The 17,732-nt window shown below is 45.6% G+C and overlaps 1 protein-coding gene and 1 long non-coding RNA gene across 2 annotated transcripts in view; one reads left to right on the plus strand and one right to left on the minus strand.

Annotated features, from left to right (window-relative positions):
• Positions 1–17,732, plus strand: part of LOC110256084 — a 152,398-nt gene that overhangs the window by 71,461 nt on the left and 63,205 nt on the right. The window lies entirely within an intron of this gene.
• On the minus strand, positions 10,923–15,744 carry LOC100624795 (olfactory receptor 1D2). The gene has a single exon (XM_021067653.1). It carries the CDS (start codon positions 12,320–12,322, stop codon positions 11,381–11,383), a length of 942 nt encoding a protein of 313 aa, XP_020923312.1. The 5' UTR covers positions 12,323–15,744; the 3' UTR covers positions 10,923–11,380.

The following is a 17,732-nucleotide window of genomic DNA, read 5'->3' on the forward strand; positions in this document are numbered from 1 at the left end:
AGCTGCTGGCCTCCACCACAGCCACAGCAACACCAGATCTGAGCTGCATCTGTGACCTACACCATAGCTCATGGCGATGCCGGATCCTTAACCCACTGAGCAAGGCCAGGGATCGAACCCGAGTCCTCATGGATCCTAGTTGGGTTCATTACTACTGAGTCACAATGGGAACTGCTCACCAACATTTGCTATTTGTCATCTTTTTGATAATAGCCATTCTGAGCGATGTGAGGTAATGTATCAGTGTAGTTTTGATTTGCCTTTCTCTGCAAATTAGTGATGTTGAATGTCTTTTCTTTCTTTTTTTTTTTTTGTCTTTTGTCTTTTCGTTGTTGTTGTTGTTGCTATTTCTTGGGCCGCGCCCGCGGCATATGGAGGTTCCCAGGCTAGGGGTTGAATCGGAGCTGTAGCCACCGGCCTACGCCAGAGCCACAGCAACGCGGGATCTGAGTGGCATCTGCAACCTACACCACAGCTCACGGCAACACCGGATCGTTAACCCACTGAGCAAGGGCAGGGACCGAACCCGCAACCTCATGGTTCCTAGTCGGATTCGTTAACCACTGCGCCACGACGGGAACTCCTGAATGTCTTTTCATGTGTCTCTATGTCCCTTTGGGAAAATATCTATTCAGATCTTCTGAGCATTTTAAAATCAGACAGCTGACATTCCCTTGCATACAGTGCTGTCTCTCTGTCTAAGAAGGAGGGCTGGCTACACAGCTTCTTTCCTCATAGAACTTTGTATCTCAGTCAAAAAAGGAGGCCCAACTTTCCACTTTTTTTTTTTTTTTTTTTTTTTGGCAACGCTCGCAGCATGCGAAAATTCCCGGGGATCAAGCTTGCGCCACAGCAGTGACAGTGCTGAATACTTAACCTACTGAGCTTCCAGGGAACTCCTGCTATTTCTTATAGAGCCCTGTCACTGAGTTGGAGGAGGAGGGCTAACCCTCCAGCGTTTTCCTTCCTAGCCAGCTGTCTCTCTCTCTCTCTCTCTGAAAAAGAGTGCATGCTGGCTATCCAGCATTTCTCCTCATAGAGTCCTGTCACTGTGTAGGCCAAGAAGGCCTGGGTGTTCAGCACAATCTGTTCAGGAAGAATTCTCTCTCTCTTTCTTATTCTTGGAGTGTTGGCCACCTGACATTTCTCCTCAGAGCGCCCTGTCATACTTTCTGAGGTGGAACCTGATCACCCAAAGTTTCTCCTCAGAGAGCAGTCTCTCTCTCCGAGGTGGAGGGCCAGTGAACAGATATTTCCCCTCAAAGAATGCTGACTCTCTGTATGAAGTAAAAAACTGGCTATAAGGTATGATTCCCTGTGGAGAACTCTCTACCTATAAGGTTAAAACCACCCATTTGGCATTTCTCCTCAGAGGGTGCTGTCTTTTCATCCTAAAATGAGGGCTGTGTGAATGCATGCAGCATTTATTCACACAGTGGACTATGTTTCTGTGATGGAAAGAACACTGGCTTCTTGCATTTCTCCTAATAGACCTCTGTTTCTCAGTATGAGCTGGAGGAATGGCCATTTGGACATGTCTCCTCATGGAAGGCTGCCTTTCTGTTTGATAAGGCATACTGACCAACAAACAATTGTGGTCTGTCAGATCTGTCTATGTTTTGAAGTAGGAGGGAGAGCTGCCAACATAGAGAGCTGCTCCCTATATGAAAAATAGAGCTGGGCATCTGCATTTTTTTCTCACAGCACTTTGCCTCTGTCTGGAGAAGAAGATGGGCCATTGGATTTCTCCTCATAAAGCAACATTTGACTTTCTGAGGTAGAGGGCTGGTAATCTGGCATTTTGCCTGAGAGGGTGGTCTCTCTGTATGAGGTACTGAAATAGCTCCTGTGTATTTCTCGGCCCAGAGCTGTGTCTCTCTGACTGAAAAATTAAGCTGACCATACAGAATTTTAACTCAGAGAACTCTCTCTGTCTGAAGAAGAGGGCTTGTTGTGGAGTCTGTCTTCTCCTAGAGTGCAGTCTTTGACCGAGGGGAGGTCTGCCCTCCTACTTTTTTCTCAGAAAGCTCTGTTTCTCTGGATGAGCCAGAATGCTGGTCGCTGGGCATTTCTCCTCATAGAAGGCAGTCTTTCAACTTGATGAAACCAACAGACCATCATGCATTGATTTCTGTCAGCCTAAGCTATCGTTGAAGGAGGTGGGCTGAGACTCAGGCATTTACCTCATCGGCAGCTATCTCCTTGTGTGAAAAAGAGAGCTTGGCATCATGTTTATTTTCTCAGGAGAGCTTATTCTCACTCCAGGGAAGAAGACAGGCGATGTGGCATTTCTCCTCATAAAGCCCTGGCTCCCTTTCTGAGAGAGAGGATTGCCCACCTGGTGTTCCTCCTCAGAGTGCATTCTTTCTGTCTGAGGTAAGGAAATGGCCATCGTTTACCTCTCTTCATAGAGCTTCGTGTCAGTACCAGAAAGGTAAGCTGTCCATCTCGAATTTCTCTTCATAGAGTTCTGTCACTTTATGAGAGAGCGGGCTGGCTGCATAGTCTGTTCCCTCCTGGAGAGCTCTCTTTGACTGAGGGGAGGTTCCTGCCTTTCTCCCCAGAAACCTCTGTGAGCAAGAGGGCTGGTCATTGGCTATTTGTCATCATAGAGCGCTGCCTCTGTTTGCTAAAGCATTCCGACAGACAAGGATTTGTGCTCTATCAGTGCTGCCTTTGAGCTGAAAAAGGAAGTTTGAAAGGAGTTCCCACTGTGGCACAGTGGGTTATGATCTGGCTTGTCTCTGGTTCAGTCTGTAGCCCAGCACAGTGGGCTAAGGATCCAGCATTGCTGCAGCTGTGACATAGCTCCAGTTTGGATTCAATCCCTGGCCTGGAAGCGTCCATGTAACTTGTGTGCAGCTGATAAAGGAAAAAAAAAAAAAAAAAAGAAAAAGAGGTTTGAGCCTCTGACATTTCGACTTATAGGGAGCTGTCTAACACTAAAAAAAAAAGTACCAGGCATCTTTTATACCTTGCACAACACTTTATATGAAGAAGAAAGTTGGCCACTGGATTTCTCCTCCTAAAGCACTGAATGCCTTTCTAAGATAGAGTATTGGCAGTATGGCGTTTATCCTCAGAGCGCATTTTTACTGTCCGAAGTGAAGAACTGGCTGTCAGGCACTTACAGCACAAAGCTGTGTGTCTTTGACTGAAAAATGAAAAATGGATGGAATGTCCATACCGTCCTTTCTGCTCCGAGAGCACTGTCTCTATCTGAAAAAGAAGGGAGGCTTGTGGAACATGTATTCTCCTAGAAAGCTACCTTTGATGAAAGGGGAAATAGCTCCTCCTCCCTTCTCCTCAGAGATCTCAGATACTCTGGATGACCCAGAGGGGTGTCCACTGGCATTTTTCCTCATGAAATAGGGTCTTGTTCATTGAAAAAACATACCTAGAGAGTTCCCGTCGTAGTGCAGTGGTTAACGAATCGACTAGGAACCATGAGGTTGCGGGTTCGATCCCTGGCCTCGCTCAATGGGTTAAAGATCGGGCATTGCCATGAGCTGTGGTGTAGGTTGCAGACGCGGCTTGGATCCCACGTTGCCGTGGGCTGTGGTATAGGCCGGTGGCTGCAGCTCCGATTGGGACCCCTAGCCTGGGAACCTCCATATGCCACGGGAAGTGGCCCTAGAAAAGACAACAAACAAACAAACAAACAAACAAACAAAAAGACATAGACATCATGATTTTGTTTTCTGTCTGCACCCTTTATCTGTGGAAGGAGGCCTGCTGAGCCTCTGGTGTATGACCTTAGAGAGAGCTGTCTCCCGGTGAGAAAAAGAAGCTGGGCATCACATTATTCTGTCAGACAGTTTGTTCTTGGTCTGAGGAAGTAGAGAGGCAAGTCAATGTTTCTCCTCAGAAAGTGCTGGTTCCCTTTCTGAGGTAGAGTACTGGCAACATGGCATTTCTCCTGAGAGTACATTTTCCTTATCTAAGGTGAAGAATGGGCTATCTGGCACTTCTAGGAACAGAGCTGTGTGTCTCTGATTGCAAACTGAGCTGGGCATCCTGAATTATACCTCCATGCGCACTGTCTCTCAGAAGAACAGGGTTGGCTGTGGCATCTGTCTTCTCCTAGGGAGTTACCTTTAATGGAGGGGAAGGTCAGCCACGCTTGTCTTTCTGCTAGAAGAGCCTAGTTTCTCTGGAAGACCAAGAAGGCTGTCCATAGGGCATTTTTTTAACTTATGGAAGGTAATCTTCCTCTTTGAGAAGACGTATCTACCATCAAGAATTTTTGTTTTGTCAGCACTGTCTGCATGTTGAAGAAGGTGAGCTGCGCCTCCGACAGTTTCACCTTGCATACAGTGGTCTTTCTGTGTGCAAAAGGGGGTTGGACATCAAGTTTTTCACCTCAGACAGCTTGTTCTCAGTTTGAAGAAGAAGACCGGCCATTTGGGTTTTCTCCTCTTAAATCGCCGTGTCCCTTTCTGAGGAAGATGGTTCCCAACTGGTCATTTCTTCTCAGAGTGTGTTTTCTCTGTCTGAGGTAAGGTAGCAGCCGTAGTGCATGTTTCATAGAGCTCTTTGTGGGTATCTGAAAAATGAGCTGTTGGTACCAACTTTCTCCTCAGAGGGCTCCCTCTGTCTGAAGAAGAGGGATCCTGCCAGTGTGTCTCCTCCTAGAAGCAGTCTTTGACAGAGAGGAGGTCTGCCCTCCTGTCTTTTTTCCTCAGGAAGCTCTGTTTCTCTGGATGAGCCAGAGGACTTGTCATTTGTTTTCTTGGAGGTCCTCCTTTTTCCTTGCTAAAGCATTCTGACCAATAAAACTTTGTGCTCTCTCAGCGCTGTCTTTGTATGGATGAAGTTGGAGCCAGGAGCAGTTTACCTGGTGGTGAGCTGTCTCCTTCTCTGAGAAAAAGAGTGTACATGTGTCTTCACGTCTCAGAACACTTTGTCCTTGTCTATAAAGACTGTTGGACACTGGGTTTCTCCTCATGGAGTGCTGACTCCCTTTGGAGGGAAAGGGCTGGCACTCTGTCATTTCTCCTTAGAGTGCACTCTTTCCATCTGAGGTAAAGAAATGGCCATCAGGCACAAGTTGGCATAGAGCTGTGTGTCTCTGACTGAAAAATGAGCTATCCATGCTGAATTTTTCCTCAGACAGCCCTGTCTCTCTGTGAAGAAGAGGGCTGGCTGTGGAGCCTGTCTCTTCCCGGAGAGCTGCTTTAGATGTTCGAGGGAGATCCACCCCTCCTGCCTTTCCTCTCAGAGGCTCTGTTTCTCTGGATGACCAGGAAGGTATCCATAGGGCACTTTTCCTCATGGAAGGTATTCTTTCTCCCCGAGAAGAACTATCTACTTCAAGAATTTGTTTTTTTTGTTAGCATGGTCCACATGTGGCAGGAGGTGAGCTGCTCCTCTGGCAGTTCACCTTATACAAAGCTGTCTCTTTGTGTGCCAAAGAGAGTTGGACATCGCATTTTTTTTTTTTATGTCAGAGTTTGTTCTCAGTCAGAAGAAGAATAGGACAGGCGACTCAGGGCTTCTTCTCATAAAGGGCTGTCTCCCTTTCTGAGGGAGACGATTTCCTAATCAGTTATTTCTCCTCAGAGTGTGTTTTCTCTATCTGAGGTAAGACAGAAGCCATTGTACACATATTATAGAGCTGTTTGTGTGTTTCTCAAAAATGAGCTGTTGATTCCAACTTTCTTCTCAGAGATGGCTCCCTCTGTCTGAAGGTGAGGGCTGCCTAGGGCTGCCTGTGAGTCTGTCTCCTATTAGCTAACACTCCTTGACAGAGGAAAAGTGTGCCCTCTAGTCTTCTTTATTCAGAAAACTGTGTATCCCTGGGTAAGCCAGAGGGCTAGGCATTGGCCATTTGTTTTCTCGGAGGGCCTCTTTTTCTTTGCTAAAGCTGACAAACAATACTTTGTGTTCTCTCAATACTGTCTTTGTGTGGAAAGGCTAGGATGGAACCAGGAGCAGTTCACCTGATGGAGGGCTGTGTATCTGACAATGAGAGCTGTACATGTATCTTTAAATCTCAGAGCATGAGTCTTTGTCGATAAGACCATTGGGAACTGGGCCTCTCCTCATAAGGAGATGATGTTTCTTCTGAGGTAAAGAAATAGCACTCTGGGATTAATCCTCAGAAGGCATTATCTCTAGCTGAGGTGCAGAAAATGTCCTCATTGTGCTGTTTGTCCTGACTGAAAAGTGAGCTGTTCATGCTGCAATTGTTGCAAGAGAGTCCTGTCTCTCTGTGAAGAAGCAGTCTGTCTGAAGAAGAATCGGGCACTTGGGGTTTTCACCTCATAGGTGGTGATTGGCTTTCTCAGGGAGTGTGCCAGCAATCTGGCTTTCCTGGTCAGAATGCATTCAGTCTGGCTGAGGTGCAAAAATCGTGATCAAGCACTTGTTCTCTCAGAGAAATTTGTCTCTGACTGAAAAATGAGCCATCCAGGAAGAATTCTGGTCAGAGAGTCCTGTCTCTCTGTGAAAAAGAGGGCTGTCTGAAAAAGATTCAGGCCTGTGAGGATTTCTGCTCACAGGTGCTGACTGGCATTCTGAGGGAGCATACCCGCAATCTGGTTTTCTTGCTCAGAGTGCGTTCTATCTGTCGGAGGTGAAGAAACGGCCATCTGGCCTTTGTTGGCAGGCAGCTGTGTGTCTCTTAGTGAAAAACGAGCTGTCCACCCTGAATTTCTCCTCAGAGAGGTCTGTCTCTCTGTGAAAAAGAAGGCTGTTTGAAAGAGATACAGGCCCTTGAGGATTTCTCCTCATAGGCACTTACCAGCATTTTTAGGGAGCCTGCTGGCAAGCTGGGTTTCCTGCTCCGAGTGCTTTCTCCCTGTCCGAAGCCAAGGACTGGCCATCCAGCAGTTCTCAGAAGGCAGTTGAGTGTCTCTGAGTGAGAAGCGGACTGTCCACCCTGAATTTCTCCTCAGCAAGGTGTGTCTCTCTGTGAAAAACAGGGCTGTCTGAAGAAGGAGGCAGGCCCTCAGGGGCTTCTCCTCAGTGGTGCTGACTAGCTTTCTGAGGCAGCATGCCGGCAATCTGAGATTCCTGCATAGCGTGTCCTTCTCCGGATCACGTAAAGAAATCTGTACCAGACATTGTCCACAGAGTGCTGTTTGTCTTTGATTGAATAGAGAGCTGTCCACACTGAATTTCTCCTCTGAGAGTTCTGCCTCTCTGTCAAAAAGAGGGCTGTCTGAATATGATTCAGGCCCTTGAGGATTTCTCCTCATGGGTGCTGACTGGCATTCTGAGGGAGCATACTAGCAATATGATTTCCCTGCTCAGAGTGCCCTCGATCTATTGGAGGTGTAGAACTGGCCCTTCGGCAGTGGTTGCCAGGCAGTTGTGTGTCTCTGAGTGAGAAGCAAGCTGTCCACCCTGAACTTCTCCCCAGAGAGGTCCATCTCTGTGAAAAATCGAGCGTCTGAAGTAGAAGTCAGGCCCTTGGGGATTTCTCCTCAAAAGTGCTGACTGGCATTCTAAGGGAGCCTGCGGGCAATCTGGGTTTCCTGCTCAGTGTGCGTTCCCTGTGTCTGAGGCAAAGAACTGGCCATGTAGCTGGTGTTGGCATTGAGTTGTGTGCCTTTTAGTGAGAGCTGAGCTGTACATACTGAATTTCTCCTCCGAGAGCCATGTCTGTCTCTGAAAGAGTGCTGTCTGAAAAAGAAGGCATACCCAAGAGGATTTCTCCCCAGAGGTGCTGACTGGCATTCTGAGGGAGCCTGCCGGCAGTCAGGGTTTCCTGCTCAGATTGCATTCCTTGGGCCAGAGGCAATGAACCTGCCATGAGGCAGGTGTTGGCATCGAGTTGTGTGTCTCTTAGTGAGACTCGAGCTGTCCACACTGAATTTCTCCTCGGAGAGCTGTGTCTCTCTGTGTGAAAGAGAACTCTCTGAAAAAGGATTCAGGCCCATGAGGATTTCTTCTCCTAAGTCTGACTGGCATTCTTGGGGAGCCTGTGTGCAATCTGGGCTTCCTGCTCAGATGGCTTTCTTTCTATCCGAGGTGAAGGAGCGGACACCTGGCTGTTGTCGAGGTAGTAGGGTGTTTCTGAGTGAAAAGCGAGCTGTCCACTCTGATATTCTCCTCAGAGAGGTGTGTCTGTCTGTGAAAAAGAGCGCTGTCTGAAGAAGGAGGGAGGCCCTCTGTGGATTCTCCACCTTGGTGCTGACTGGCTTTCTGAGGCAGCGTGCTGGCAATCTGAGGTGTCTTCTCAGCGTGCACTGTCTGTCTGCGGCTGACGTGAAGATCTCTGCAGGAGGCATTGTCCAGAGAGTGCTGTTTCTCTCTGATTGAAAGATGAGCTGTCCATCCTGAACTTCTCCACAGAGAGCCCTGTCTCTGTGCGAAAAAGAGAGTTGTCTGAAGAAGAAGTCAAGCCCTTGGGGATTTCTCCTCAAAGGTGCTGACTGGCATTCTGAGGGAGTCTGCCGGCAATCTGGGTATCTTGCTCAGAGGACATTCCCTGTGTCCAAGGCAAAGACCTGGCCTTGAGGCGGTTGTTGGCCTCAAGTTGTGTGTCTCTTCGTGAGACCTGAGCTGTCCACACTGAGTTTCTCCTCAGAGAGCCGTGTCTCTCTGTGAGAGAGAGAGGTCTCTGAAAAAGCAATCAGGACCACGAGGATTTCTCCTCAGAAGTGCTGACCATTATTCTCAGGGTGCCTGCCAGCAATCTGGGTTTCTTGCTCAGAGGGCTTTCTCTCTATCCGAGGTGAAGGATCTGATACATGGCAGTTGTCAGGAGGCAGGTGTGTGTCTCTGAGTGAAAGGCAAGCTGTGCACCCTGAATTTCTCCCCAGAGAGGTCTGTTTCTCTGTGCAAAAGCTAGATGTCTGAAGAAGAAGTCAGCGCTTATGGATTTCTCCTCATAGGTGGTGACTGGCATTCTGAGGGAGTCTGCTGCTAATCTGAGTTTCCTGCTCAGATTGCATTCCGTGTGTCTTTGGCAAGGAACCTGCCATGTGGCAGGTGTTGGCACTGAGTTGTGTGTCTCTTACTGAGACTCGAGTTGCCCACATTGAATTTCTCCTCAGAGAGCCGTGTCTCTCTGTGAGAGAGAGAGCTCTCTGAAAAAGCAATCAGGACCACGAGGATTTCTCCTTAGAAGTGGTGACCATCATTCTCAGGGTGCCTGCCAGCAATCTGGGTTTCCAGCTCAGAGTGCATTCCTTGTGTCAGAGGCAACGAACTGGCCGTGAGTTTTTGGCTGAGTAATATTCTATTGTGTACCACATCTTATCCATTCATCTGTTGTTGGCAACTTAGGTTATTCTCTATTCTTGAGTATTATAAGTAATGCTGCTATTAATGTTGGGCCCATGTATCTTTTAGAATCAGCCTTTTCATTTTTTTTTGAGTAAATACCCAGGAGTGGATTTGCTGGATCATATGGTAGTTCTATTTTTAATTTTTTGAGGAATCTCATATTGTCTTCCATAGTGGCTGTACCAATTTACAGCCGTGCCCGAGGGCTCCCTCCTCATTACATCCCTGCCAATACTTGTTACTTGCTGTCTTTCGGGCACTAGCCATCCATTCTGACAGATGAGAGGTGATATCTCATTGAGATTTTGGTTTGCATTTCCCTGATGATTCGTGATGCTGCTCATCTTCTCCTGTGCTGTTTGCCATCTAGATGCCTTCTTTTGAAAAACGCCTCCTCAAGTTCTTTTCCTATTTTTTAATCCTTAAATAAATATTGAGTTGTATGAGTTCTCTATATATTTTGGATACTAACTCCTTATCAGACATACCATATAAATGTCTTCTTCCATTCAGCAGGCTATCTTTTCATTTTGTCGATAGTTTCCTTTATTGTGTGAAAACATTTAAGGTTGATGAAATACCAGTTGTTTCTTTTTGCTTTTGTTTCCTTGCTTGAGGAAACATAAGATATTGTTCAGACCCATGTCAAAGAGTGTACTACCTCTTCTTTCTTCTGGGAAGTTTATAGTTCAGGTCTTACATCAGGGTCTTTAATCCCTTTTAGTGTGTTTTTGTGTATGGTATGAGGAAATGTACGAGTTTCATTCTCTTACATGTAACTGTCTGGTTTTCCGAGCACCCCTGACTGAAGAGACCATCTTATCCCCGTTGTATATTGTTGCCTCCTTTGTTAATACGACCATGACCATATGGTCACACAACTTCTGGGTGGGTGACCTGTGGAGATTCAGGTAGAGTGGTATCCCCAGAGAGGGCATGGAAGTTCCATGTCTCTTCCCACGTACCTTTCCCGGTGGGTCTCTTCCATCTGACTGTTCCCGAGCGTGTCTGTTTAGAATAAGCTTGTAAATGCGCAAGTAAAATGTTTTCCCTGAGTTTTCTGAGCTGCTGTGGCAAATTGATTGAACTCAAAGAATGGGTTGTGGGAATCTCCTGTATACACCTGGTCAGTCAAAAGTGCAAATGAGAACTTGGACTTGTGATTGGCACCTGAAGTGGTGGGGGTGGAGGTGGGAGTGCTGAGCTGTTATCCAGTGGGATCTGACACCATCTCCAGGTAGATAGTGTCAGAATTGAGTTGAAGTGCAGGGTACCCCGACAGCATAAGAGAATGGCTTAGTGTTGTAGAAAAACACGCACGTATCAGAGTTGGTGTCGGAATTATAGAACCTAAATAGAGATTGAGTCTCCCAATGACCTCCTCCCCGTGTGCTGCCTCCACCCTCACATCTCGTTGTGAGCATGTGTTGATAAGCTTGAGAGTTTTGTTTTGAGGGAATGAGGAAGAGGTGGGAGGGGAGGAGCCCCAGAAAGAAGGGGCAGGAAGGACTTCCCAAGGACAAAGTCTGCCTTCTCTCAGAGAAGAAGAAGGCAGGAAAAAGGCAAGAGAGGCAGTATTACTTTGGAGCCCAAGGAATGAAAATCATCCCAGAGCAAAAGAGAGGAATATCTTGCAGTTCTTGCCTGAAGGCCAGGGGCTGTGTGTAGAGGGACTGTGGGTCAGAACTGAAGCATGGGAGTGGGGCCTGGCAGAGTATCAGGAAAGGCATGGCCTCACCCAGGGTACCTTCAGGAGATGTAGTGCCAGGTTTAGTCTATGAATGGCCTGCAGGCAGCAGGCTCCTTCAAGAAGAAATACGAGTGATTGCGTGTAGGAGAACACGAGAGACCCACTAAGCCATACGTGGGTCTCTCTGAATAAGGCTGGGACTGTGGTCTTGTGTCAGGCGAAGCTGAAGGAGGTTTCCTACAAACTCTCCTATTAGTGTTAGAGAGACCTGACTTATTGCCAAGGCTGGTGAGATTAGGTGGAACTTGGGTTACACGTTCATGTCTTTATTTCATCACAGACATACGAGCTCATTGTGAGCTGGATCTATGCTGTATCCCACATGGGATAATGCCTTGCACATGGTGAAGGGAATCCCCAATCTCTACCTTAATGCACTTTCCAAAATTATCCTCATGCCAACCTCGGGAAGACTTTCCCTAAGAGGAGTCTTCCCAGAGCCCCATGCATGTCCTTGTTCCTCAGGCTGTAGATGAAAGGGTTCATCATGGGGGTCACCACCGCATACATGACTGTGGCCACTGAGTCCTTCATGGAGTAGGTGTGGAGGGGCTGCAGATAGACCATGCAGAGCGTCCCGTAGAAGAGGGAGACCACAGCCAGATGGGAGGCACAGGTGGAGAAGGCTTTGTATTTGCTTGAGGCTGAGGGTAATCGGAGGATGGCTCTGACAATCTGGACATAGGACGTGATCATGAACCCAAAGGGGGTGAGGAAGATGAAGGCTCCTGTGGCAATCAGCACTGTGTGATTGACTTGGGTGTTGGAACAGGCCAGCCTCAGCAGGACATACATCTCACAGAAGATGTAGTGGATCTTCCGGGACCCACAGAAGGTCACCCTGGTCATGAGGAGGGTGTGGATGAGGCCGTAGAGGACAGAGAGTGCCCAACACAAGGCGAGGAGTGAAACACAGAGCCCAGGGCTCATGACGGTGACATAGTGGAGGGGTTGGCAGATGGCCACATAGCGGTCATATGCCATTGTGGCCAGGATGAGGTTGTCCAGGGCCACCAAGGAAACCAGGAAGTAGAGCTGTGTCAGACACCCTGCATATGAGATAGCTTTGTTCTGGGACTGAAGGTTCACCAGCATCTTGGGGATGGTGTTGGTGACGAAGAAGAGGTCAGTGGAGGAGAGGTTGGCCAGGAAGAAGTACATGGGGGTGTGCAGACGGGAGTCAGAGCCGATGGCCAGGATGATGAGCATATTTCCCACCACCGTGACCAGGTACATGGACAGGAACACCCAAAACAGGACCCTCTGCTGCTCAGGACTCTCAGAGATCCCCAGGAGTAGGAACTCGGAGACCCTGCTGTGATTGCTTCCATCCATTTTTCCAACTTTCCGCAACACCACCAACCGGTGTTTACCTGTGTGCCCTTAAGTGAATAGAGCATTCAAATAAGCATTTCAGCTGTTTCTTATCATTAACAATATCCTAGGCTACATTTTGTACTATTTTTAGTATGAGTTAATGTAGTAATAGACACCAAAACAGAACATGGAAATCTTCATGCACTTTAGTCATTCCAGAAAGTTCTAATCTAGCATACTCAATATTATCGGAATTGCACTTATGTTTTATTTTAAATCACACCCTATTACAACTTACCTAAGGACTTACAGATTAGTGTGTTATGATATCATATAGGTTTCAATGATATTTAAAATAGATGTCTGCACTGTGAGAAGCTGATGTTATACAATGGACGAGGGGAAAAGTGAACATATTGGAACAGAAATGGAAAAACTCTCCTGATTTGCTGATAGGATTATCCATGTGGGAACCTGAAAACAAGCAACTGCAATGCTCCTAGAGATAAAAAGGGGATTTCAAAAAACTCGAAATAAAGTCTGGGCTCTCTGACACATTCTAGCTGAGAAGCCTCTGGTAAGTTACCTTGCTCTTTATGACTCCATTACTTCGTGTGAACCATAGGCTGTTGTATTTAAAGAATTAAATATGGGTCAGTGTGGTTGGGGTGAAGAGGAGAGTGGTGAGATATGGGCTTGTCGTGTAAGCAGGGTTCAGGTCCTTCAGAGCCTTGTTAAGATGGAAAAAGTTTCCTCAAGTGCAGTAAAGAGCCTTGAAAGGTTTAAGCACAAGAGGGTGTCTCTATGCAGCAACTATCCTTCTGTTTGTACTTTGCTCATGATATTTTAATAATTAGGTGTGTCTTTTCACTTTTAATCCAATGACTTTTCAGTGCCTGCTGCGTGAACAGCTCTGGTAATGTTGAAATGCATTTCCACTCCCAGCATAAAATACTGAAATCGATTTGCAGTTGTTGCATTTAGCCTTTTGTAGTCATAGTTACAAATGAGGTTTATCTGTAGTTTCCTTTCTTATGTGCCATCTTTATCACCTTTTTGATATGATGTGTTTGCATTATCTTCCATCTTAAACTTAGATTCACTTATTGTCGATTTCTGCCATTTGGAATTTGTTGAAACTTCTTCAACAGTTTAAGATGCACCTTTTAAAAAAAGTCGCATGGGTAGCCCTTAATACGTTGCTATCTGTTGATTCTAAGCAATACATTCCAGTGTAACTAATTCCAGCGATAAAGAACAATTTTAATTGAAAAAAGTGAATGTCCACATATCAGTGATATCATGTGGTATTTGTCTTTCTCTTTGTGACTCACTTCACTTAGTGTGAGAGAACAGACCTGTGTTTGCCGGGGGCAGGGGAGATAGATGGGAATGGACAGGGTGTTTGGGGTTGGTAGATGAAAACTATTACATTTAGAACGGATAAGTAATGGGGTCCTCTTGTACAGCCTAGGGAACTGTGTCCAGTCTCTTGGGTTAGAACATGATGGAAGGTAGTATAAAAGACAGGATGTGTGTATATGTATGTATATGTGGCTGGGTTACTTTGGTGTACAGTGGAAGTTGAGAGACCACTGGAAATCTAATATACTTTAATGAAATTTTTAAAAAAGTAAATGTCACCCTAAATTCTGCCATGTAACCACTATTAACATTTTGGTGAGCATACGTTCTTTTCTTTGTCGTCTTTATTCACTCAACAGTGTGATAGAGAACTCTCTAAATGTCAGCATTGTAATTTATTACCTGCTTTTTTCCTCCTTGAATAACATCTTTCTACCTGCGTAATATTTTCTTTAATCTTCAAGAACTTTTATCTGGTTCTGTTTGGGAATTACATTGAATTCCACTACACGGAAATAGATAAAAGCTCTTCACATTTCGATGTTTGTATTATTTGATATCTGAAGGATGTTTCTCCTTTATTAATTTCTCTGACTTAGAATGTCTTTTCCAATCTAAAATCTATGTCTTCCCTCATTTCATAAGAATCTTCATTTTTTTCTTTATTTTTCCTGCACTATTTCTTGGGATTTATAGTATATTTTGAAGAATAATTAGCATTTCCTACCCGTGAACCCATAGTAAACCCCAAGCTGCCTCTTTGCAAATGACGCAACAGTTTTAACTAGTGTTTTGAGCAGACTAGATAGACTAAAATGGGTACTGTTGCAAGTATTCAAGTGAATAATCCTTTCATGCACAAGATGTTTGTTATCAAAGACAAAACCTACAATAAATTTCTTCACGGTATTAATGGGAGGAGGACGTTGCACCTTTCAAAAGCGTGTGCTCCTCTGTCATGAAGTTTTGCTTTTGAGTGCAAAATAAGATTATGAATTTTAAAAATGTAATGGATTTGGTGTTTGACTTTTGTCATGACAGTATGAGGAGCTCACTAACCCATTCCCTAGTGGCACTTTGGTGGAAGGACTTGAAGGCTGTGGAAGTGGTCCTGAGGGTAAAGATGAAGTGCAAAACATCTACTGAAGAACATCTTTGAAGATTTCGTAGGAAATGTTGAACGTGAGAGGATGGGAAAACATATAACCCTAACCCTAACCCTAACCCTAACCCTAACCCTAACCCTAACAGCAGCCATTGAAACCCTAGGCTGTCTGTACATTAGTCTTTAAATATCAAAGTAGATTTAGGGATGAAAAATAGGCTTCAATTAGAAATGTTACTAGAGATAAGGGGGGCATTTTATCATGAGAAAAGGGTAGATTGATCAGCAAAGTATAAGAATTAGAGACACATATGCACCAAAATAGACAAGGCAAAAAAGGAGAAATATATAATTGAAAGCAAGTAGGTGGAGAATTCAACATCACACTTTCCATAGTGGATAGAACAACTAGGCAGAAGATCAGCAAGGCAACAGACGACTTGAACAACACCATGAATCAACCGTATCTAATCAACACTCTGGCCAACAACAAGAGAACAAGATTTTTTCCAAGTGCCATTGAAAGCTTTTCCAGGATAGATCTCCAGAGTGGCCAAAACAACCTTGGAAAAAAAACAATCTAACTGGGGAACTCCCATGTCCCAAGTTTAGGACTTACTACCAAGCAACAGAAATGAAGACAATGTGGTACCAGCACAAAGATAAACCTGTAGATTGATGGAGCAGAATGAGAGTCTGTAAACAAATGCCTGTGTCTGTGGTTGGCTGATTTTCAACAAGTATGCCAAGATCACTTGCGGGAAAGATTCACCCAGTAGTGTTGGGACCCCAGGATAGCCACCTACCAAAGGCAGACCCTTAACTCACACAATACACAAAAATGAATATGAAATGGATCAAAGATTTAAATGTGAGAGCCAAAAGTATAAAACTCATAGAGGAAAACATAGGACAGCCTTCATGATGTTGAATTTGGTGAAGGAATCTCAGCTCTGGCACCATAAGCATAAGCAACAAAAGAAAAAAAATTCATTCATAGAAAACACAATGAAAAATTATGTTCCCCTGTTGAAACATCATAAATGAAATAACTAAACACAACAAAAAAGTGACAAAAGAGAAAAATACTTGCCAGGTGTGTGGTAGACAAAGGCTTAGTAGTCCCAATAAAGACCTCGTATAAACTGATAATGAAATTATCACCACCCCCCACTGTGGGAAAATAGCAGCGGACACAAACATGCAATTCATAAAAGAAGAAAGTCCAGGGCAACAAAAACATGCACCAACATATAGCTTCACTACTGATAAAAAGGTGGGGGGAACAGGCAGTTTTATATCTGATGAAAGGAGCTAACTGGGTACAAGAGGGAAACTTGACATTCCATGTTATAAGCTCTTAAAAAGGATGTCACTCTGAGCATTCCCAGTTTTAAGGATTTATCTTAAAGTATAATCAGACAGAAGCATACATATGTGTGTTTATCTCTGATAGTACGTACGTGAAGCTTCGCGTTGAAGAGGCTGCTTGTCTGTTGGAAACGCAAGGAGTTTCAGTGACAGGAGGGACCTGATGGGCTCGTCCCAAGATCCCCAAACTGACCTGAGAATGAAAAAGTGCATCATGGTGACAGACTTAGTGACCCCGACCGTGAACACACCTGGCCACCCCTGTTCCTGCGATGGAGTCAAAGGTCTTTCCCTTCCTCAGACCTTATCAGAAATGACCTCTTTTCACAGTCCGTTGCCCAGATTCAGGAGCCTCTGGGGCATCTGCCTGATGGGAGGGAGGCAGGCATGAGGGCTGGGAAAAGTCAGAGGAACCCCGAGGAGTCTCTACCCCTGCCCTAGCCCTCAAGACAGTAGTTTCCCACACTTGAATGTGCATTGGCAGTCACCTGTGCTGCTTGAAAACGAAAAGTCTGTTTTCTGACCCCTTTCCTTGAAATACTGGCTCTGTTTTGGGAACAAAGCCCTTTTTGAAAGCACTTGGTAGTTCTGATTATACACTTTGGGAAATGCTGTTTTTTGTTTGTAAGAGAGAGTGGGTTCTGAAAATGTATGTGGTCCGCTGGTTTTAGAGACACAAACCCCTCCGCAGTGTGGCTGGGTGGAGAGGGGAGATGGTGTGGAGGCAGCATGGAAAAAAGGGGTCCAAAGTCAGCATTAGAAAACTGTCCTTTTGCACCTGCTGTGCTGCCATCTAGCTGAAGGGCCCTGAGGAGGGCATGCAACCTCCTTGAGCTCTTCATTTCACCTGAAAAGGCTTTCTTACCTTTTTGAGAATCATGTGCAGCAGGGCTTGTGACAGCCCTTTGGAAAGTATAGAGTGCTAACAAGATTGGAGGGATTGCTAATTACCTGTAAGTACTAAGGAGTTGGATTATATGCAGTTTATCAGTGAGTATGGTTTTGAGAGAGGGTGAGAGAGAGTAAATGGAGAGAAGATAAGAAAGGGGACAGAGAGAGAAAGAGAGGGAGGGAGAGAGAGAGAGAGGGAAAATATGAGTATTTCTGAAATGTGCAGACCCTACCCACTGTTCCGTGGTGGTCTCTGGGTTGCCTGTTTCTGTTGCTTCTACTTTCCTTCTACACAGGATGAAAATTCCGTCAAGACCTATAGGGCCTAAGGCATTGTTTCCGCATGGACCTTGGTGATTCATCCCAGCTTCTGAAATTGGGAAGGAGGGAACTGGTGCCTGGATTTTCTGTGCCTACATAGAAGAACGTAGGTCTGTGGATGTTCTGATGAGCTTGAGGAAGCTGCAAACTGACCCCTGGATACCAGGCTCCTGAAGAAGGGAGCTGAACTGGAGCCACATCAGGCCTATTTGTCAGTTTTGGAGAGGCCTTAGGGATGCAGTCCCCAGACAGCTTGTTGAGATGAACCTGGATAATTGCTCCAAAGTTAATATCTCTAAGCCAGGGTCTTGGGAAATGGCCTTATCTACAAGGAATAAACCAACTCCACGTTGGGCATCAATCCTAAGGGTGCCC

This window comes from Sus scrofa, chromosome 12, assembly GCF_000003025.6.
Source record: "Sus scrofa isolate TJ Tabasco breed Duroc chromosome 12, Sscrofa11.1, whole genome shotgun sequence".
Lineage (NCBI taxonomy): Eukaryota > Metazoa > Chordata > Mammalia > Artiodactyla > Suidae > Sus > Sus scrofa.

Excerpts from the sequence above, each read along its gene's own strand:
- LOC100624795 (XM_021067653.1), bottom strand. The coding sequence starts at position 12,322 with ATGGATGGAAGCAATCACAGCAGGGTCTCCGAGTTCCTACTCCTGGGG.